Source organism: Ranitomeya imitator, chromosome 2, assembly GCF_032444005.1.
Source record: "Ranitomeya imitator isolate aRanImi1 chromosome 2, aRanImi1.pri, whole genome shotgun sequence".
Taxonomy (NCBI): Eukaryota; Metazoa; Chordata; class Amphibia; order Anura; family Dendrobatidae; genus Ranitomeya; species Ranitomeya imitator.
Window position 1 is genome coordinate 317,114,540 of NC_091283.1, and position 23,870 is coordinate 317,138,409.

The window sequence follows — 23,870 nt, forward strand, 5'->3', positions numbered from 1 at the left end:
AAACCACTGGGTAAATCTGACAGGGAGAAGGACTTGGGGATCCTAGTTAATGATAAACTTACCTGGAGCAGCCAGTGCCAGGCAGCAGCTGCCAAGGCAAACAGGATCATGGGGTGCATTAAAAGAGGTCTGGATACACATGATGAGAGCATTATACTGCCTCTGTACAAATCCCTAGTTAGACCGCACATGGAGTACTGTGTCCAGTTTTGGGCACCGGTGCTCAGGAAGGATATAATGGAACTAGAGAGAGTACAAAGGAGGGCAACAAAATTAATAAAGGGGATGGGAGAACTACAATACCCAGATAGATTAGCGAAATTAGGATTATTTAGTCTAGAAAAAAGACGACTGAGGGGCGACCTAATAACCATGTATAAGTATATAAGGGGACAATACAAATATCTCGCTGAGGATCTGTTTATACCAAGGAAGGTGACGGGCACAAGGGGGCATTCTTTGCGTCTGGAGGAGAGAAGGTTTTTCCACCAACATAGAAGAGGATTCTTTACTGTTAGGGCAGTGAGAATCTGGAATTGCTTGCCTGAGGAGGTGGTGATGGCGAACTCAGTCGAGGGGTTCAAGAGAGGCCTGGATGTCTTCCTGGAGCAGAACAGTGTTGTATCGTGCAATTATTGGGTTCTGTAGAAGGACGTAGATCTGGGTATTTATTATGATGGAATATAGGCTGAACTGGATGGACAAATGTCTTTTTTCGGCCTTACTAACTATGTTACTATGTTAAAGCACCCTAACTAAAACTATATCTGGGATCGCATGTCCATCATAATTGAGGTCTTTAACAGCATGCCTGTATAAGTGCAACCCTAATGAAGCACATCCAAGATAAATAGTTATTGCAACATGCCCTTAACAGAGAAAATATCCTAAATCCATATACAAAGGATAAACTTTTCTTGCAATATGCCCAAAGTAGGTCAACAGATATGATAATAAAACCCAGTCAATACTGGCAAACTTATCTGTACTTATATCTTGAAAACATTGCCCCAATAACCCCTTAGGAGCGCCAGACTATCAATATTGGTTATTTTCACTTGGCAGTGAATTTTGTTGGTGGCTGAAACTGGTAATAATTTGCCAATCGTCCCAGTTTATAGTCTCCTAATTGTTGGACTGCTCTTTAGACTGGTTTACAGATTCCAGCTGATTTGTGGTGATTTTTTTGTAGCGTTTTTGTTTTGAGATTGAGTTCAACACTATAAGTTGTTAAGGGAATTCTAGGGCTATCAGGGTGAGCCACCGAGGAGCGGGGGTGCCATATTGCGTCCAAGAGGGTGTCAACCTCCGCTGGCAGGTAGGGTTCAAATAGGCGCGATTAGGGTGAAGTAAATACACCCACACCCATCTCGTATCGCTACCTTGTTAGGTACAGTACAGACCAAAAGTTTGGACACACCTTCTCATTTAAAGATTTTTCTGTATTTTCATGACTATGAAAATTGTACATTCACACTGAAGGCATCAAAACTATGAATTAACACATGTGGAATTATATACTTAACAAAAAAGGGTGAAACAACTGAAATTATGTCTTAAATTCTAGGTTCTTCAAAGTAGCCACTATATGATTGCTCTCACAGAGTGTATTGGGGGACACTCGCTTAGCACGGGATTCACGTCAGACACGATTTTTTCAAACAAAACAGTCCATACGGTTTATTTTATACAGCATAAACCGTGTCGTAAGCCAAGTTGCATATCACTGACTTATATGTAGACCATTCTTTAACACAGCAAGATATGGTTAACTCACTGTCTTCACATTAACATGTTGCAGCAGCTAATCACGCTGGTCCTCCTCTGACCAGTTGCCGTGGGTTACCACACAGTTCATATCACACAGGTTGCAGCAACTAAACACACTGGTCCTCCTCTGACCAGTTGCCGTGGGTTACCACACAGTTCATTTAACATATGAAGCACCAACAGACTATGGTACGTTCTGTGAGCTCCTGCTCCACCTGCTGACTCCTTGTCAGTCCTCACTCTTCCGGGAAAGCTGCCAAACGGGGATCACCAACTTGCCTGGTCGGCACACATTAGTCAGTCCAGACCCACCGAAGGACTGTAGCTTCCCCACATGAACCGCACATGTGACCTGTCCAGGTGCTATTCAGGACCTCGTCCAACACCCCAGGCCACCCGCAAGTCCAAAGCCCCACCGTGTGCTCTTCAGAATTCCTACTCCCAGGAATACAACACACCAGGCTCACCAGGTCCAAAGCTCCACCATGTGCTATTCAGAACTCCTACTCCCAGGAAATTCAACACAGGTGGTTTAGTGTGCTATTCAGGGATCCGGTCCTACTCCCAGGACCTCCCAACACACAGGCTCTCCAGGACCTTCCACTGGAACCACACAGGAACCACACAGGAACATGTGACCCACACCCTGGTCACATTATATACCTTGAACAACTCCCCTAGGTGGGAGTGTGGCTGTGTGGCTAGTTTGTCCCGCCCATCTCACATAACTAGCCCTGCCAAACCTCCCATGACTATTTTACAACACTATACTTGTAGGACTACAGGTCCCATAACACCATATCGCTTTAGGCTGGCAGCGCAGAGTCCCCTCCTCTGCGACACATACATCGGCCATTCACCACAATGCCGGACTTTGTCACATAATCACATCCATGAATGCAACTGCCATGCACTCTCACAGCCTCAATACGCCTCTGTGCATATACTGGGGAGACCATGCAGCGCCCCCTATCTGTTACAGGGGTCACTGCATCACACCACCTTTTGCTTTTATGACTGCTTTGCACACTCTTGGCATTCTCTTGATGAGCTTCAAGAGGTAGTCACCGGGAATGGTTTTCACTTCACAGGTGTGCCCTGTCAGGTTTAATAAGTGGGATTTCTTGCCTTATAAATCGGGTTGGGACCATCAGTTGTGTTGTGCACAAGTCTGGTGGATACACAGCTGATAGTCCTACTGAATAGACTGTTAGAACTTCTATTATGGCAAGAAAAAACCAGCTAAGTAAAGAAAAATGAGTGGCCATCATTACTTTAAGATATGAAGGTCAGTCAGTCTCAAAAATTTGGAAAACTTTGAAAGTGTCCCCAAGTGCAGTGGCAAAAACCATCAAGCGCTACAAAGACACTGGCTCACATGAGGACCGCCCCAGGAAAGGAAGACCAAGAGTCACCTCTGCTTCTGAGGATAAGTTTATCCGAGTCACCAGCCTCAGAAATCACAGGCTAACAGCAGCTCAGATTAGAGACCAGGTCAATGACACACAGAGTTCTAGCAGCAGACACATCTCTACAACAACTGTTAAGAGGAGACTTTGTGCAGCAGGCCTTTATGGTAAAATAGCTGCTAGGAAACCACTGCTAAGGACAGGCAACAAGCAGAAGAGACTTGTTTGGGCTAAAGAACACAAGGAATGGACATTAGACCAGTGGAAATCTGTGCTTTGGTCTAATGAGTCCAAATTTGAGATCTATGGTTCAAAACGCGAGGTCCCAGAAGCTGTAAAGGAACGGTTACTAAGAACAAACTCGGCAAGGTGCAGAAATTCCACCCAATCTTCCTATTTAGAAGAAACAAAACCTATTAAACACTGCTATACCTCCTGGTTCATCCATTCTGTTTTTACATTAATCTCTGGATGATAGCCTGAGGAAAAAGACAGCTTGATACTCAATCTGGAACAAAAACTAAGCCAAACGCTAAGAAATGTAACCCCTTTATCAGAAATAATGTTTTTGGGAACACATTGCTAAGGTTATATGCCCATCTCAAGTCAAGTTTGGAAAACCATTTAGCTTCAAATAATTGGTTAAACAGGTCAGGTATAAGGGGTAAAGGACAGGGATTGTGAACCGTTTTTTTTATAAATCTCTTGCATGTATGCAACCCTCCATCCTTTTTTTAAGAATAAAAAGCCATGGCGACTGGAGAGGTGGATGTCCGTATATGACCCTTAGCCGGACTCTTGAATATAGTCTATTAAGGCTATCCTCCCTGGAAGGGGTTAAATTAACAAGATTTTGGCATTTTATCTCCTAGTATGGAGTCGATAGCACAATCATATGCCGCCATACTGGCAAAAATTAAGAGACCACTGCAAAATGTTCAGTTTGTCTGATTTTTCTCTTTATAGGTATATTTTTGAGTAAAATGTAAATTGTTCTTTTATTCTATAAACTTCTGACAACGTCTCCGAAGTTCCAAGCAATACATTTTGTATTTTTTTCTGACAAACAAAAATGGTCAAAATTGCAAAAAAAAATCCCAGTGCTTTCAAACCTCAAATAATGCAAAGAAAACAAGTTCATAATCATTTAGAAACAACAATACTAATGTTTTAACTCATTAAGAGTTCAGAAATCAATATTTTGTGGAATAACCATGATTTTAATCACAGCTTTCATGCATCTTGGCAGCTTTCCACCAGTCTTTCACACTGCTTCTGGCACAATAATGTAAGCAGTTCTTCTTTGATGGCTTGTGACTATCCATCATCCTCCTGATTACATTCCAGAGGTTTTCAATGGCGTTCAGGTCTGGAGATTGAGCTGCCCCTGACAGGGTTTTGATGTGGTGGTCTCTTAATTGTTGCCAGAGCTGTAGTAGACGTCCGGTAACTGGTGATAATTCCCTCATGTGTGGGGTCTATTTGTCTCCAGAGAAATCACACGTTACAGTCCACACATAACACTGTGTAGAGAAGGCGGCGCGGGGTAATTGTGCCAGTAGTGAGGGTAAATAATGGCGGGAACGTCACTGACTGAGGAGAAGATTCCATGTAGAGTCTACACTGCGGATATCATTCACTGAGGCCCCTGATCATGTGACCCCTGACTCCTCCCCTCCTGTGACCTCATCACAGGTCCTGTGCGCGCACAGAGCAGCCATATATGTGGAGTGCGGCTCTGCAGGTGGAGGTAGGTGCTGGAGATTCCCCATCAGTGGGGGGGGACATTAACCCCTTCAGCCCGAAGATGCTTTTGGGGTCTCTGTGTGGTGTGAACAGTGACGTAACAGCTGTAGACAGAATTTGGCTTCGCCGGTTCCCAAGTCCTCAGACACCTGCAGGATGAGCGGACAGAAGCCCAGAGAAGTTCTCCCACAATGCGATGATTCCTCTCCTGGCTCCAGCACAATAATGGAGATACTAGTGATGAGTGAGCGCGCTCGGCATTGATCGAGTATCGTGTGCTTTGGCGCTATGCTCAAGAACCCGCCCGTATGTTTCACGGCTGTTAGACAATAAACATAGTTACATGGGCTGAATAACGACCTAGTTCCATCAAGTTCAACCTTTCTCCACCAATCGTTCATTTTGTCACTAATTTACCTATAACCCACAGTGTTACTTGTTCTGAGGAAATCATCCAGCCAGTTTATAAAAGCTGTTATAGTGTCTGCCGTGCTGGGTGCATTACTACATTTATCAGTATTAAACCTCATTTGATCTTATCCAGATCATTTTGTAATATTGAAATTTCAAGGTCAGATTTTAACCCCTTCACGACCTTGCCCTTTTCCGTTTTTGCGTTCTCGTTTTTCACTCCCCTCCTTCCCAGAGCCATAACTTTTTTATTTTTCCGTCAATATGGCCATGTGAAGACTTGTTTTTTGCGGAACGAGTTGTACTTTTGAACGACATAATTGGTTTTACCATGTTGTGTACTAGAAAACAGGAAAAAAATTCCAAGTGCGGTGAAATTGCAAAAAAAGTGCCATCCCACACTAGTTCTTTGTTTGGCTGTTTTGCTAGGTTCACGAAATGCTAAAACTGACCTGCCATTGTGATTCTCCAGGTCATTACGAGTTCATAGACACCAAAGATATCTAGGTTACATTTTATCTAAGTGGCAAAAAAAATTCCAAACTTTGCTTTAAAAAAAAAATTGCGCAATTTTCTAATAACCGTAGCGTCTCCATTTTTCATGATCTGGGATCAGGTGAGGGCTTATTTTTTGCGTGCCGAGATGACGTTTTTAATGATACCACATTTGTGCAGATATGTTCTTTTGATCGACCGTTATTGCATTTTAATGCAATGTCGCGGCGACCAAAAAAACATAATTCTGGCGTTTCGAATTTTTTTCTCATTACGCTGTTTAGCGATCAGGTTAATCCTTTTTTTTTATTGATTGGGCGATTCTGAACGCGGCGATACCAAATATGTTTAGGTTTGATTTTTTTTATTGTTTTATTTTGAATGGGGCGAAAGGAGGGTGATTTAAACTTTTATAATTTTTTTTCAGATTTTAAAAAAAATTTTTTTTTACTTTTGCCATGCTTCAATAGCCTCATGGGAGGCTAGAAGCTGGCACAGCCTGATCTGCTCTGCTACAGTACAGTCCAAAAGTTTGGACACACCATCTCATTTTAAAGATTTTTCCGTATTTTCATGACTATGAAAATTGAAAATTCACACTTAAGGCATCAAAACTATGAATTAACACATGTGGAATTATATACTTAACAAAACAGTGTGAAACAACTGAAAATATGTCTTATATTCTAGGTTCTTCAAAGTAGCCGCCTTTTGCTTTGATGACTGCTTTGCACACTCTTGGCATTCTCTTGATGAGCTTCAAGAGGTAGTCACTGGAAATGGTTTTCACTTCACAGGTGTGCCCTGTCAGGTTTAATAAGTGAGATTTCTTGCCTTTTAAATGGGGTTGGGACCATCAGTTGTGTTGAGCAGAAGTCTGGTGGATACACAGCTGATAGTCCTTCTGAATAGACTGTTAGAGTTTGTATTATGGCAAGAAAAAAGCAGCTAACTAAAGAAAAATGAGTGGCCATCATTACTTTAAGAAATGAAGGCCAATCAGTCCAAAAAATTGGAAAAACTTTGAAAGTGTCCCCAAGTGCAGTTTCAAAAACCATCAAGCGCTACAAAGAACTTGGCTCACATGAGGACCGCCCCAGGAAAGGAAGACCAAGAGTCACCTCTGCTTCTGAGGATAAGTTTATCTGAGTCACCAGTTTCAGAAATTGTAGGTTAACAGCAGCTCAGATTAGAGACCAGGTCAATGCCACACAGAGTTCTAGCCGCAGACACATCTCTACAACAACTGTTAAGAGAAGACTTTGTGCAGCAGGCCTTCTTGGTAAAATAGCTGCTAGGAAACCACTGCTAAGGACAGGCAACAAGCAGAAGAGACTTGTTTGGGCTAAAGAACACAAGGAATGGACAATAGACCAGTGGAAATCTGTGCTTTGGTCTGATGCAGTGGTCCCCAACTCCAGGCCTCGAGGGCCGCCAACAGTGCAGGTTTTCAGGATTTCCTCAGTATTGCACAGGGGTTGGAATCATCACCTGTGCAGATGATCACATTACCACCGAAGCAATACTAAAGAAATCCTGAAAACCTGCACTGTTGGCGGCCCTCGAGGCCTGGAGTTGGGGACCTATGGTCTGATGAGTCTAAATTTGAGATCTTTGGTTCCAACCACAGTGTCTTTGTGCGACGCAGAAAAGGTGAATGGATTGATTTTACATGCCTGGTTCCCACCATGAAGCATGGAGGAGGAGGTGTGATGGTGTGGGGTTGCCTTGCTGGTGAGACTGTTGGGGATTTATTCAAAATTGAAGGCATACTGAACCAGCATGGCTACCACAGCATCTTGCAGTGGCATGCTATTCCATCTGGTTTGCGTTTAGTTGGATCATCATTTATTTTTCAAAATGACAGTGACCCCAAACACACCTCCAGGCTGTGTAAGGGTTATTTCACAAAGAAGGAGAGTGATAGGGTGCTATGCCAGATGACCTGATGGTTTGGGGTGAGCTGGACCGCAGAGTGAAGGCAAAAGGGCCAACAAGTGCTAAGCATATCTGAGAACTGTGCTAAGCATATCTGAGAACTCCTTCAAGATTGTTGGAAGACCATTCCCGGTGACTACCTCTTGAAGCTCATTAAGTATATAATTCCACATGTGTTAATTCATAGTTTTGATGCCTTCATTGTGAATTTACAATTTTCATAGTCATGAAAATACAGAAAAATCTTTAAATGAGATGGTGTGTCCAAACTTTTGGTCTGTACTGTACATAGCAGTGATCATCAGATCACTCCTATGCAGCTGATTTATAGACTTTCTATGAGTGCAGGGTGGCGCTCACAGCAAGCCGACATCAGTAACCATAGAGGTCTCAAGGAGACCTCTGGTTACTATGCCGATGCATCGCTGACCCCCGATCATGTGACGGGGGTCGTTGATGCGCTCATTTCCAGCCCGATGGCCGGAAGCGACAGTTACATGTCGCCGTCAGCATTTGACAGCGACATTTAACTGGTTAATTGTGGCGGGTGAATCGCGATTTCACCCACAGCTATTGCGGGCACATGTCAGCTGTCAAAACAGCTAACATAGTAACATAGTAACATAGTTAGTAAGGCCGAAAAAAGACATTTGTCCATCCAGTTCAGCCTATATTCCATCATAATAAATACCCAGATCTACGTCCTTCTACAGAACCTAATAATTGTATGATACAATATTGTTCTGCTCCAGGAAGACATGTCCCGGCTTTGAGGTGGGCTCTGCGCCGGAGCCCACATCAAAGCAGGGGATCCGACCTCCACAGTAATAGTACAGCTGAGGTCATGAAGGGGTTAATATCCTACATAGTTTGGTGTCGTCAGCAAGTGCAGCGCCCCACAGTCTTGGTCGTTGCAGTAATGTCGTTCTTTCACCAGGGGGAGTGATATTACGTCTGAAGGCAATAAAGGAGATCTTCTTGCCAGGTATCACAACCACACAGCACACTTCACACTCCAGGCCGCCAGGGGGAGCTAAGCTTCTATCTATTATGGCACTCCTCACAGTTAGGTAAAACTGGTGTTTTCGATAGGAAGTTAGACAGACAGAACCCGACCGAGCTTGGAGAAGCTGGCTGGAGTGGGTTCCAGCCAGACCCAGACTGCGGTCTGCGGAGAACGAGGGTCCACGGAGCTGCGCCTGCCCCACGTTCGGCAGCATCTTAAGAAAGAGACATTGAAGAGAAGCGTATTGTAGTGAGTGAGAAACGAAGTCATAGCAAAAGGAGAGAAAACCAGAAGGAGTTCTGCCCTGTAAAAGGCTGCCTCCTTCTGAGGCGCAAAGATCCCAGTAGCCAGAACACCGAGGGAGTAAGGATCTCTATGCTTTACTTCAGAGACTGGCAGGACAGTTAATCCTACATTGACTGCCCGACCTTTATACACAGGAGGCACAGTGGCAACTTGTGGAGGCCGGGGCATCTCTAGGGTCCCTACAAAAAGCCTCAGGCCACCAGTCATACGTGTTTTGTCCTATCCTATCCATCAGGGGGACAGAGAGAAAGAGACGTAACATCTCCAATAGTTGTGAGGACCTTACCGAGTTGATCAGCAGAGAGGTACTACAACGCATAGGCGCTAGAGGAAGGCTACTGATTTCCACCTGGATAAGGGGTCTCTTGATTTGCCTCCGGACTAGCCGGACTCTGCCTACCCTGTGGTCTGTACCCTGGACTGTGGATGCTGAAGTCTTCAGTAAAGGTAAAGACACTGCACCTTTGTGTCCTCGTTATTCACTGCGCCTTCCATCATTCACCATCCACCATCTACACTTTGGGAATCCCTGGGGATACACTTCACCTGTGGGAAGGTATACCATCTAGCTGCCATAACATCACTCCAGCGGACCCCTAAGCAGCGTCGGTCACCCAGACCGAATACCACAGGTGGCGTCACAAACATTATTTTCTATAAACACTCTCCCTTTTATTGAACGCCCCTCAAAGGGCCACGGACCGGGTCAGGCCACCGTGACATCCCCACCGAGTACCCCATTGCCCTGACGTGGAGGCGCTCCACAAAGACTGACACTTTACTCTCAATCCCATCTGCAAGGTCATTAATGAAGAGGTTAAAAAGAATTGATCCTAGCACAGATCCACTGCTGACTATATCCCATTTAGAGATAATAACTCTTTGTTTACTGTGATTTAGCCAATTCCTTACCCATCTGCATATAGTTCCCCCAGTCCTTGCTTCTGTAGCCTCAGTGTAAGGCCGTTATGTGGTACAGACTCAAATGTCTTTGCAAAGTCCAGATAAATCACATCATTACCAACATCCAGATTTGCACTCACCTCCTCATAGAAATACAACATGTTAGTTAGACACGACTTATCCTTCATGAGTCCATGCTGGTTGCCAGTTATTATATTATTCTCTGCAATATATGGCCGGCGTCACACTTGCGAGTTTTACGGACGTATGAGCGCAGAAAATACGTCCGTAAAACTCGCAAAACAAACGTCCCAATTATTCTCTATGCCCCTGCTCCTATCTGCCGTATTTTACTGATCAGTATTATATGGCTTTCTACGGCCGTAGAAAATCGCAGCATGCTGCGTTTGTCACCGTATTGCGCAAATAAAACGCCAATGAAAGTCTATGGAAGCGTGAAAAATACGGATTACACATGGACCAGCAGTGTGACTTGCGAGAAATACGCAGCGCTGTTAGAGAGAAAAGCCGGCAATTCAGTGCGGTGTACAGTAAAATCACACTGACAGCTTACAGTAGAATAGGTAGAATAAATGTGTACACATAGAATAGTTTTATATATATATATATATGTCAGCGAGACATATATATATATATATATATATATATATATATATATATTAATATTTCATCCAGCGCTAGATAGCTTTAAAGCCGGTAATTCAATTACCGGCTTTTGCTATCTCCTTCCTAAACCCGACATGATATGTGACATGGTTTACATACAGTAAATCATCTCATATCCCCATTTTTTTTGCATATTCCACACTACTAATGTTAGTAGTGTGTATGTGCAAAATTTGTGCACTCTAGCTATTAAAATAAAGGGTTAAATGGTTCATATGAGGACAACCAGCAGAGGGCGCCCTCTTATGAACTCGAGCCTGGGAGCTTTCTAGGAAAGTTCCCACGATCTAGGGACAACCAGCAGAGGGCGCCTCACCGCAAATGAAGGTAAATATAGGTCATTGACCTACTTTACCTTCATTCTCCGGGGTTTTGCAGCAAGGAGTAGCGCTGCATTAGCAGAACTCCTGGCTGCAAAATATTTTAACCCCTTCAGATGGATTTACATCGTTGGACGTTACAGATCTTCGGAAGGTATGTATATTGTTGGTTTATTATTTTGACTTTGTTACAGATCGAGGGTCTTCAGTGAGTGGATTGAGCGTCGAATAAATTATTACAACAACCTTTGTGATTTTTTTCATTAAAATAATTTTGAATAATGTGTGTGTGTTCTTTTTTAACCCTTTACTACAATTGGATTAATAATGGATAGGTGTCATAATTGACGCCTCTCCATTATTAATTTGGCTTAATGTCACCTTACAATAGCAAGGTGGCATTAACCCTTCATTACCCCATATCCCACCGCTACACGGGAAAGGGAAGAGAGTGGCCAAGTGCCAGAATAGGCACATCTTCCAGATGTGCCTTTTCTGGGGTGGCTGGGGGCAGGTGTTTTTAGCCAGGGGGGGGCCAATAACCATGGACCCTCTCCAGGCTATTAATATCTGCCTTCAGTCACTGGCTTTACTACTCTGGCGGAGAAAATTGTGCGGGAGCCCACGCCAATTTTTTCCGCCATTTAACCCCTTCATGACCCAGCCTATTTTGACCTTAAAGACCTTGCCGTTTTTTGGCAATTCTGACCAGTGTCCCTTTATGAGGTAATAACTCAGGAACGCTTCAACGGATCATAGCGGTTCTGAGATTGTTTTTTCGTGACATATTGGGCTTCATGTTAGTGGTAAATTTAGGTCAATAAATTCTGCGTTTATTTGTGATAAAAACGGAAATTTGGCGAAAATTTTGAAAATTTTGCAATTTTCACATTTTGAATTTTTATTCTGTTAAACCAGAGAGATATGTGACACAAAATAGTTAATAAATAACATTTCCCACATGTTTACTTTACATCAGCACAATTTTGGAAACAAAATTTTTTTTTGTTAGGAAGTTATAAGGGTTAAAATTTGACCAGCGATTTGTCATTTTTACAACGAAATTTACAAAACCATTTTTTTAGGGACCACCTCACATTTGAAGTCAGTTTGAGGGGTCTATATGGCTGAAAATACCCAAAAGTGACACCATTCTAAAAACTGCACCCCTCAAGGTACTCAAAACCACATTCAAGAAGTTTATTAACCCTTCAGGTGCTTCACAGCAGCAGAAGCAACATGGAAGGAAAAAATGAACATTTAACTTTTTAGTCACAAAAATTATCTTTTAGCAACAATTTTTTTATTTTCCCAATGGTAAAAGGAGAAACTGAACCACGAATTTGTCCTGAGTACGCTGATACCTCATATGTGGGGGTAAACCACTGTTTGGGCGCACGGCAGGGCTTGGAAGGGAAGGAGCGCCATTTGACTTTTTGAATCAAAAATTGGCTCCACTCTTTAGCGGACACCATGTCACGTTTGGAGAGCCCCTGTGTGCCTAAAAATTGGAGCTCCCCCACAAGTGACCCCATTTTGGAAACTAGACGCCCCAAGGAACTTATCTAGATGCATAGTGAGCACTTTGAACCCCCAGGTGCTTCACAAATTGATCTGTAAAAATGAAAAAGTACTTTTTTTTCACCAAAAAATTATTTTCGCCTCAATTTTTTCATTTTCACATGGGCAGTAGGATAAAATGGATCATAAAATTTGTTGGGCAATATCTCCCGAGTACGCCGATACCTCATATGTGGGGGTAAACCACTGTTTGGGCACTCGGCAGGGCTCGGAAGGGAAGGCGCGCTATTTGACTTTTTGAATGGAAAATTAGCTCCAATTGTTAGCGGACACCATGTCGCGTTTGGAGAGCCCCTGTGTGCCTAAACATTGGAGCTCCCCCACAAGTGACCCCATTTTGGAAACTAGACCCCCCAATGAACTTATCTAGATGCATATTGAGCACTTTAAACCCCCAGGTGCTTCACAGAAGTTTATAACGCAGAGCCATGAAAATAAAAAATAATTTTTCTTTCCTCAAAAATGATATTTTAGCCTGGAATTTCCTATTTTGCCAAGGATAATAGGAGAAATTGGACCCCAAATATTGTTGTCCAGTTTGTCCTGAGTACGCTGATACCCCATATGTGGGGTAAACCACTGTTTGGGCGCACGGCAGGGCTCGGAAGGGATGGCACGCCATTTGGCTTTTTAAATGGAAAATTAGCTCCAATCATTAGCAGACACCATGTCACGTTTGGAGAGCCCCTGTGTGCCTAAACATTGGAGATCCCCCAGAAATGACCCCATTTTGGAAACTAGACCCCCAAAGGAACTAATCTAGATGTGTGGTGAGGACTTTGAACCCCCAAGTGCTTCACAGAAGTTTATAACGCAGAGCCATGAAAATAAAAATAAAAAATTATTTTCTCAAAAATGATCTTTTAGCCTGCAATTTTTTTTTATTTTCCCAAGGGTAACAGGAGAAATTTGACCCCAAAAGTTGTTGTCAATTTTCTCCTGAGTACGCTGATACCCCATATGTGGGGGTAAACCACTGTTTGGGCACATGCCGGGGCTCGGAAGTGAAGTAGTGACGTTTTGAAATGCAGACTTTGATGGAATGCTCTGTGGGCGTCACGTTGCGTTTGCAGAGCCCCTGATGTGGCTTAACAGTAGAAACCCCCTCAAGTGACCCCATTTTGGAAACTAGACCCCGAAAGGAACTTATCTAGATGTGTGGTGAGCACTTTGAACCCCCAAGTTCTTCATAGAAGTTTATAATGCAGAGCCGTGAAAATAATAAATACGTTTTCTTTCCTCAAAAATAATTATTTAGCCCAGAATTTTTTAATTTTCCCAAGGGTAACAGGAGAAATTTGACCCCAATATTTGTTGTCCAGTTTCTCCTGAGTACGGGCTACCCCATATGTGGGGGTAAACTACTGTTTGGGCACATGCTGGGGCTCGGAATTGAAGTAGTGACGTTTTGAAATGCAGACTTTGATGGAATGCTCTGCGGGCGTCACGTTGCGTTTGCAGAGCCCCTGATGTGCCTAAACAGTAGAAACCCCCCACAAGTGACCCCATTTTGGAAACTAGACCCCGAAAGGAACTTATCTAGATGTGTGGTGAGCACTTTGAACCCCCAAGTTCTTCATAGAAGTTTATAATGCAGAGCCATGAAAATAATAAATACGTTTTCTTTCCTCAAAAATAATTATTTAGCCCAGAATTTTTTATTTTCCCAAGGGTTACAGGAGAAATTGGACCCCAAAAGTTGTTGTCCAGTTTCTCCTGAGTACGCTGATACCCCATGTGTGGGGGTAAACCACTGTTTGTTTGTTTTTTACACATGGATCCTTTGTATAGCCGTATGTCGGTTTTGCAAGCCTGCGATAAAAACACGCAGTACGGCTGCCATACGGATTACATACGGAGGATGCCATGTGCAAAAAACGCTGACACACCCTGCCTAAGGAGGAGCTACGGACCACTATTTTCGGGACTTTTCAGCGTATTACGGCCGTAATATACGGACCGTATTTTCATACGCTGTGTGTGACACCGGCCTATCTCTGCAAGTCATCTCTTATGATGCCCTAAACGTTTTTGCACACTATTGATGTCAGACTTACCAGACAGTAGTTACCTGGATCCACCTTCTTACCTTTATTAAATACCAGTACCACATCAGCCATCCTCCAATGTTCAAATTGCTCAGACACATGAGTACTTCTTTTTGTGTTTAACTATTATTTCAGATGGTGAACTTGGATTTTTGCCTTGTTGAATGATAACTGAAACAGACGGTTCATTGGTGAACATGGATGAAAAGTGCCTGTTTAATATCTCAGCCTTTTCTTTGTCTTCTATAACAATTATCTTGTTAGCGTTTTAAGGGGCCGAAATAATCTTTTTTTTCTCCTTGGCATTGATTAATATAGAGGCACGGGGGGTCAGCGGGTTCTCTGATTTGCAAGCCGAAACTACATGGACTGGGGCAGAGGCGTAGCTAGAGCTTTTGCCGCCCGGGGCTGCTCCCGAGTTTGGCGCACCCACCCCCGCTCAATACACACAATGGTTACCAAAAAAAGTTTTCCTGTTTTGTAGAACTTAAACTGAGCCTAATGGTGTCACCCCCACATGCCAAACCTGTGACTTTTAATTAATTAATATCAGAGAGAACAAATGACCGCCATACACAGCAGAATCCACTATACCAAGACCAATAATATCACATACAGGAAGAAACACCACCACACCATGACCAGACCACATAGTGTCCGAATAATACTATGTACAAGGGACAAATACCGCCTCACCATGACCAGATCACATATTACCACCACTTGGTGACCAAATAGCACATACAAGGTACAAATACCACAACACCATTTCCAGACCACATATTACCACCACATAGTGACTGAATACTACAATACTGATCAGTAATAAAAAAAAACAAAAACACAATACTATCACCATAAGTGCCAGTATTCACACGAGATCTGTACTTAGTATGCAGTGTCTGTGTAGAGGTAATACAAAGATCACTGGTGGTATTATACACAGGAGCTCTGTATATAATGTATAGGTAATACAGTGATCACTGGTGACATTGTACACAGGACCGCTGTATATAGTATATAGTGTATAGTGTCAGTGTATAGGTAACACTGACTCACCAGTGACGTCTCTAGATGAAGTCCTTCATCTTTCATCCAGCACAGACCACCATCATTTCTTCCAGCCATGACTCGTTTCTGCAGGAAATAACAGTTATCTCGAGCTCCGCTTGCAGAACACATTACTTAATTTTTAACAACTTCTACATTACACCACATGAAGAAAAAAAGGTGATATAGAGTCACTCTGCACAGTAACATGACCGCCCCCCCATTTAAAACAGTATACTTAAAAAATAAAATAAATACATCACTGCAGTAATAATATCCCTTAATTAACCCCTATGGTAATACTATTCCCTGTCATGAAATGGCAATTCAGAACCACAATGGATGTTGAAATTCAGAGCACATACAGTGACCTGGCAATAACCCAAAAACATAGGACGAGCTCTGAGACGTGGGAACTCTGTTGACCGCACACCCTATACTATCGTACCACAACTAAAGGCAGCTGTGGATTGCGCCTAACGCTACCTATGCAACTCGACACAGCCTGAGAAACTAGCTAGGCCTAAGAGGAAAAACAAGCCTAACTTGCCTCAGAGAAATTCCCCAAAGGAAAAGGCAGCCCCCACATATAATGACTGTGAGTGAGATGAAAAGACAAACGTAGAGATGAAACAGATTTAGCAAAGTGAGGCCCGACTTTCTGAATAGACTGAAAATAGGAAAGGTAACTTTGCGGTCAACACAAAACCCTCCAAACAACCACGCAGAGGGGGCAAAAAGTCCCTCCGTACCGAACTAACGGCACGGAGGTACACCCTCTGCGTCCCAGAGCTTCCAGCAAGCAACAAAAACCATAGAGCACGCTGGACAGAAAAAATAGCAAACAAAAAATAACACAAGCACAACTTAGCTTATGTAGAGCAGCAGGCCACAGGAACGATCCAGGAGGAAGCTAGACCCACACTAGAACATTGACAGGAGGCCAGGATCAAAGCACTAGGTGGAGTTAAATAGGAAACGTCTAACGACATCACCACATCACCTGAGGAAGGAGACTCAGAAGCCGCAGTACCACTTCCTTCCACCAACGGAAGCTCACAGAGAGAACCAGCCGAAATACCACTTGTGGCCACAGGAGGGAGCTCTGCCACAGAATTCACAACAGTACCCCCCCTTGAGGAGGGGTCACCGAACCCTCACCAGAGCTCCCAGGACGACCAGGATGAGCCATATGAAAGGCACGAACCAGATCGGGAGCATGGACATCAGAGGCAAAGACCCAGGAATTATCTTCCTGAGCATAACCCTTCCACTTAACCAGATACTGGAGTTTCCGCCTTGAAACACGAGAATCCAAAATCTTCTCCACAATATACTCCAACTCCCCCTCCACCAAAACCGGGGCAGGAGGATCAACAGATGGAACCATAGGTGCCACGTATGTCCGCAACAATGACCTATGGAATACATTATGTATGGAAAATGAATCTGGAAGGGTCAGACGAAAAGACACAGGATTAAGAACCTCAGAAATCCTATACGGACCAATAAAACGAGGTTTAAACTTAGGCGAGGAAACCTTCATAGGAATATGACGAGAAGATAAACAAACCAAGTCCCCAACCCGAAGTCGGGGACCCACACAGCGTCTGCGATTAGCGAAACGTTGAGCCCTCTCCTGGGACAAGGTCAGATTGTCCACTACATGAGTCCAAATCCGCTGCAACCTGTCCACCACAGTATCCACACCAGGACAGTCCGAAGACTCAACCTGTCCTGAAGAAAAACGAGGATGGAACCCAGAGTTGCAGAAAAACGGTGAAACCAAGGTAGCCGAGCTGGCCCGATTATTAAGAGCGAACTCAGCCAAAGGCAAAAAGGACACCCAATCATCCTGATCAGCAGAGACAAAGCATCTCCGATATGTTTCCAAGGTCTGATTGGTTCGTTCGGTCTGGCCATTAGTCTGAGGATGGAAGGCCGAGGAAAAAGATAAGTCAATGCCCATCCTACCACAAAAGGCACGCCAAAACCTCGAAACAAACTGGGACCCTCTATCAGAAACGATATTCTCTGGAATGCCATGTAAACGAACCACATGCTGGAAAAACAATGGCACCAAATCAGAGGAGGAAGGCAATTTAGACAAGGGTACCAAATGGACCATCTTCGAGAAGCGATCACAGACCACCCAAATGGCTGACATCTTTTGAGAGACGGGAAGATCTGAAATAAAATCCATGGAGATATGTGTCCAAGGCCTCTTCGGGACCGGCAAGGGCAAAAGCAACCCACTGGCATGAGAACAGCAGGGTTTAGCCCGAGCACAAATCCCACGGGACTACACAAAAGCACGCACATCCCGCGACAGAGATGGCCACCAATGTTACCTCGGCTTCTGTGGCTCCACCTCCTGCCGCCGGCTCGCCCGCTCTCCTCGCTGCGTCCACTTCTTCCCAGGGCTCGGCCCGGGCGTCGCGCTTGGCGTCCTCTTCTCTCCGGGGGTCGGTCCTGGCGTCCCGGCGTGCGTCCTCCCTCCGTCCGGGTGCGCGCGCCAGTGGCTTGCGCGGGCACAGCCAGGTCTGACTGTGCGCGCGCATCTCCTTCCTCTTCTCTTCCTGCGTGACCTGACCCGGAAGTCCATCCTTCCAATCGGTGTTCAGCGTCAGGTACTTCAGGCCCTCCTTCCTGCTTGGAGGTGCCTGATTATTGAGTTGTTTCGCTATAGTTAGGTCGCATTTTGCCTTTTCTCCTCTGGTTTATTGCGCTTTAACCCTGGTTCCTCTCTTGTCTTTCCTCAGCTCCCGTGTACCTCCGTTCCAGTGTCTCCCCTCAGTACCTGTACCAGTGTTCCTCCTCCGTACCTGCTCCCGTGTACCTCCGTTCCAGTGTCTCCCCTCTGTGCCTGTACCGTTCTTCCCCTCCGTCTCTGTGTCTCTCCTCAGTTCCAGCTTCCGTGTTTTCCCTCTGGTCTTCGGTTCCTTCTGGTCTTCAGCTTTCCCTTTTTTGTCGCTTTCATTGAGCCGATCCCTGGTCCTGGCCTCCGTGGTTCTTGAGGTCCTCGCGCTTGCCTCCTAACAGTCCCTGTATAGGGGTTGGTTTCTCTGGAGTGCTCGTTCGGGGTAGCTTCGGTTCCACAGTCCAGTGGGTCCACTCCTTGTTTCCCTATACCTCCGGCGTAACAACCAAAAGGATCTAGCCACTAACTCTCTGGTACCAAAGATTCCAGGATGACCAGCCAACACCGAACAATGAACCTCAGAGATAACTCTATTCGTCCACCTATCAGGGACAAACAGTTTCTCCGCTGGGCAACGATCAGGTTTATTAGCCTGAAAATTTTGCAGCACCCGCCGCAAATCAGGGGAGATGGCAGAAACAATTACTCCCTCTTTGAGGATCCCCGCCGGCTCAGATACCCCCGGAGAGTCGGGCACAAAACTCCTAGACAGGGCATCCGCCTTCACATTTTTAGAGCCCGGAAGGTACGAAATCACAAAGTCAAAACGGGCAAAAAACAACGACCAACGAGCTTGTCTAGGATTCAACCGCTTGGCGGACTCTAGATAAGTCAAGTTCTTGTGATCAGTCAAGACCACCACGCGATGCTTAGCTCCTTCAAGCCAATGACGCCACTCATCGAATGCCCACTTCATGGCCAGTAATTCACGATTGCCCACATCATAATTACGCTCAGCAGGCGAAAACTTCCTGGAAAAGAAGGCGCATGGTTTCATCACTGAGCAATCAGAACTTCTCTGTGACAAAACAGCCCCTGCTCCAATCTCCGAAGCATCAACCTCGACCTGGAACGGAAGCGAAACATCAGGTTGACACAACACAGGGGCAGAAGAAAAACGACGCTTCAACTCCTGAAAAGCTTCCACAGCAGCAGAAGACCAATTGACCAAATCAGCACCTTTCCTGGTCAAATCGGTCAATGGTTTAGCAATACTAGAAAAATTGCAGATGAAGCGACGATAAAAATTAGCAAAGCCCAGGAATTTTTGCAGACTTTTCAGAGATGTCGGCTGAGTCCAATTATGAATGGCTTGGACCTTAACAGGATCCATCTCGATAGTAGAAGGGGAAAAGATGAACCCCAAAAATGAAACCTTCTGAACACCAAAGAGACACTTAGATCCCTTCACAAACAAAGAATTAGCACTTAGGACCTGAAACACCGTTCTGACCTGCTTCACATGAGATTCCCAATCATCCGAGAAGATCAAAATGTCATCTAAGTACACAATCAGGAATTTATCCAGGTACTCTCGGAAGATGTCATGCATAAAGGACTGAAACACTGACGGAGCGTTGGCAAGTCCGAATGGCATTACTAGATACTCAAAATGGCCCTCGGGCATATTAAATGCAGTTTTTCATTCATCGCCTCGCTTAATACGCACAAGATTATACGCACCACGGAGATCTATCTTGGTAAACCAACTAGCCCCCTTAATCCGAGCAAATAAATCAGATAACAATGGCAAGGGGTACTGAAATTTAACCGTGATGTTATTAAGAAGGCGATAATCTATACAAGGTCTTAGTGAACCATCCTTCTTGGCTACAAAAAAGAACCCTGCTCCCAATGGCGACGATGACGGGCGAATATGCCCCTTCTCCAAAGACTCCTTCACATAACTCCGCATAGCGGCGTGCTCAGGCACAGATAAATTAAACAGTCGACCTTTTGGGAATTTACTACCAGGAATCAAATTGATAGCACAATCACAATCTCTATGCGGAGGTAGGGCATCGGACTTGGGCTCATCAAATACATCCCGGTAATCAGACAAGAACTCAGGAACCTCAGAAGGGGTGGAAGATGAAATATTCAGAAATGGGACATCACCATGTATCCCCTGACAACCCCAGCTGGACACAGACATGGATTTCCAATCCAAAACTGGATTATGGACTTGTAGCCATGGCAACCCCAACACGACCACATCATGCAGATTATGCAGCACCAGAAAGCGAATAACCTCCTGATGTGCAGGAGCCATGCACATGGTCAGCTGGGTCCAGTACTGAGGCTTATTCTTGGCCAAAGGCGTAGCATCAATTCCTCTCAATGGAATAGGACACTGCAAGGACTCCAAGAAAAAACCACAACGCCTAGCATACTCCAAGTCCATCAAATTCAGGGCAGCGCCTGAGTCCACAAATGCCATGACAGAATACGATGACAAAGAGCAGATCAAGGTAACAGACAGAAGAAATTTAGACTGTACCATACCAATGGTGGCAGACCTAGCGAACCGCCTAGTGCGTTTAGGACAATCAGAGATAGCATGAGTGGAATCACCACAGTAGAAACACAGCCCATTCTGACGTCTGTGTTCTTGCCGTTCCACTCTAGTCAAAGTCCTATCGCACTGCATAGGCTCAGGTTTAAGCTCAGGTAATACCGCCAAATGGTGCACAGATTTACGCTCGCGCAAGCGTCGACCGATCTGAATAGCCAAAGACATAGACTCATTCAGACCAGCAGGCATGGGAAATCCCACCATGACATCCTTAAGGGCTTCAGAGAGACCCTTCCTGAAAATCGCTGCAAGCGCAACTTCATTCCATTGAGTGAGTACGGACCACTTTCTAAATTTCTGACAATATACTTCTATTTCATCCTGACCCTGGCACAGAGCCAGCAAATTCTTCTCTGCCTGATCCACAGAATTAGGCTCATCGTACAGCAATCCGAGCGCCAGGAAAAATGCATCGATATTACTTAATGAAGGATCCCCTGGCGCAAGGGAAAATGCCCAGTCCTGAGGATCGCCACGCAAAAAAGAAATAACGATCCTAACTTGTTGAACTGGATCACCAGAAGAACGAGGTTTCAAAGCCAGAAAAAGTTTACAATTATTTTTGAAACTCAGAAATTTATTTCTATCTCCAAAAAACAAATCAGGAATAGGAATTCTCGGTTCTAACATAGAATTCTGAACCACAAAGTCTTGAATACTTTGTACCCTTGCCGTGAGCTGATCTACACATGAAGACAGACCTTTAATGTCCATAGCAACACCTGTGTCCTGAACCACCCAAATGTCTAGGGGAAAAAAAAAAAAAAAAAAAGCAGAACACAGTGCAGGGAAAAAAAAAATGGTCTCAGAACTTCTTTTTTCCCTCTATTAAGAATCATTAGTACTATGGCCTCCTGTACTGTCATGAAATGGCAATTCAGAACCACAATGGATGTTGAAATTCAGAGCACATACAGTGACCTGGCAATAACCCAAAAACATAGGACGAGCTCTGAGACGTGGGAACTCTGTTGACCGCACACCCTATACTATTGTACCACAACTAAAGGCAGCCGTGGATTGCGCCTAACGCTACCTATGCAACTCGACACAGCCTGAGAAACTAGCTAGGCCTAAGAGGAAAAACAAGCCTAACTTGCCTCAGAGAAATTCCCCAAAGGAAAAGGCAGCCCCCACATATAATGACTGTGAGTGAGATGAAAAGACAAACGTAGAGATGAAACAGATTTAGCAAAGTGAGGCCCGACTTTCTGAATAGACTGAAAATAGGAAAGGTAACTTTGCGGTCAACACAAAACCCTCCAAACAACCACGCAGAGGGGGCAAAAAGTCCCTCCGTACCGAACTAACGGCACGGAGGTACACCCTCTGCGTCCCAGAGCTTCCAGCAAGCAACAAAAACCAATAGAGCACGCTGGACAGAAAAAACAGCAAACAAAAAATAACACAAGCACAACTTAGCTTATGCAGAGCAGCAGGCCACAGGAACGATCCAGGAGGAAGCTAGACCCACACTAGAACATTGACAGGAGGCCAGGATCAAAGCACTAGGTGGAGTTAAATAGGAAACGTCTAACGACATCACCACATCACCTGAGGAAGGAGACTCAGAAGCCGCAGTACCACTTCCTTCCACCAACGGAAGCTCACAGAGAGAACCAGCCGAAATACCACTTGTGGCCACAGGAGGGAGCTCTGCCACAGAATTCACAACAATTCCCCACCCTGGCCCCGTGTGTCTCATTCCTGGCTCCAGCCATATGTTCTCACATCCTGCCCTCATGAGTATCCATTCTACCCCATATGATCTCCCCATCCTGCCCCATCAGTCTCCATCGTATCCATCCTGCCCCATGATCCAATCCTGCCCCATGTCTTTCATTCTGCCCCGTGTCTCCAATCATGCCCCGTATCTACATTCTGCCCATGCCTCAAGTCCTGCCCCCAGTGTGTCCAGCAATCTGCCCCAGTGTGTCCAGAATATTGCCCCCAGTGTGTCCAGCATATTACCCCCAGGTTGTCCAGCAATCTGCCCCAGTGTGTCCAGCATATTACCCCCAGTGTGTCCAGCAATCTGCCCCCGTCTGTCCAGCAATCTGCCCCAATGTCCAGCATTGCCCCCAGTGTGTCCAGCATTGCCCCAGTGTGTCCAGAAATCTGCCCCAGGGTCTCCTGCATTGCCCCAGTGTGTCCAGCATTACCCCCAGTGTGTCCAGCAATCTGCCCCCAGTGTGCCCAGCAATCTGCCCCAGGGTCTCCAGCATTGCCCCCAGTGTGTCCAGCATTGCCCCCAGTGTGTCCAGCAATCTGCCCCAGTGTCCAGCATTGCCCCAGTGTGTCCAGCAATCTGCCCCAGTGTCCAGCATTGCCCCAGTGTCCAGAAATCTGCCCCAGGGTCTCCAGCATTGCCCTAGTATGTCCAGAAATCTGCCCCAGTGTGTCCAGAAATCTGCCCCAGTGTGTCCAGAAATCTCCCCCAGTGTGTCCAGAAATCTGCCCCAGGGTCTCCAGCATTGCCCTAGTATGTCCAGAAATCTGCCCCAGTGTGTCCAGAAATCTGCCCCAGTGTGTCCAGAAATCTCCCCCAGTGTGTCCAGAAATCTGCCCCAGTGTGTCCAGAAATCTGCCCCAGGGTCTCCAGCATTGCCCCCAGACAGACAGAGTCAGACAAAGAAAAAAAAAAAGTAAAATCCTCGCCTCTCCCGTTCCCAGTGCAGGTCCGGTGCTCAGCGTCTCTCTGGCTCTGCAACGCTCAGGACAGAGGCTGAGCACGCAGTGATGACGTCATCGCACCCTCTGCCCTGAGACGTCGCAGAGTCAGAGGGCGCTGAAGACACTGCAGCTACCGCGCAGCCGCATGAACCAGGAGAGGTGAGTATTAGCGCTGGCATTGGGGAAGAGGGGGGGGCGCCGCCCGAAGATTTAAAGGGCCCACGTCTTTTTTTTTTTCCTTCTCCTGCAGC

The 23,870-nt window shown here is 45.2% G+C and overlaps 1 protein-coding gene across 1 annotated transcript in view; it reads left to right on the forward strand.

Annotated features, from left to right (window-relative positions):
• The first annotated feature begins 4,891 nt into the window (after nucleotides 1–4,891).
• Nucleotides 4,892–23,870, forward strand: part of LOC138663440 (oocyte zinc finger protein XlCOF22-like) — a 35,787-nt gene continuing 16,808 nt past the window's right edge. The window contains exon 1 of the mRNA XM_069749649.1: nucleotides 4,892–4,929. Coding sequence (XP_069605750.1) covers nucleotides 4,903–4,929 — 27 coding nt within the window. The 5' untranslated portion in view covers nucleotides 4,892–4,902. The remainder of the gene's footprint in view (nucleotides 4,930–23,870) is intronic.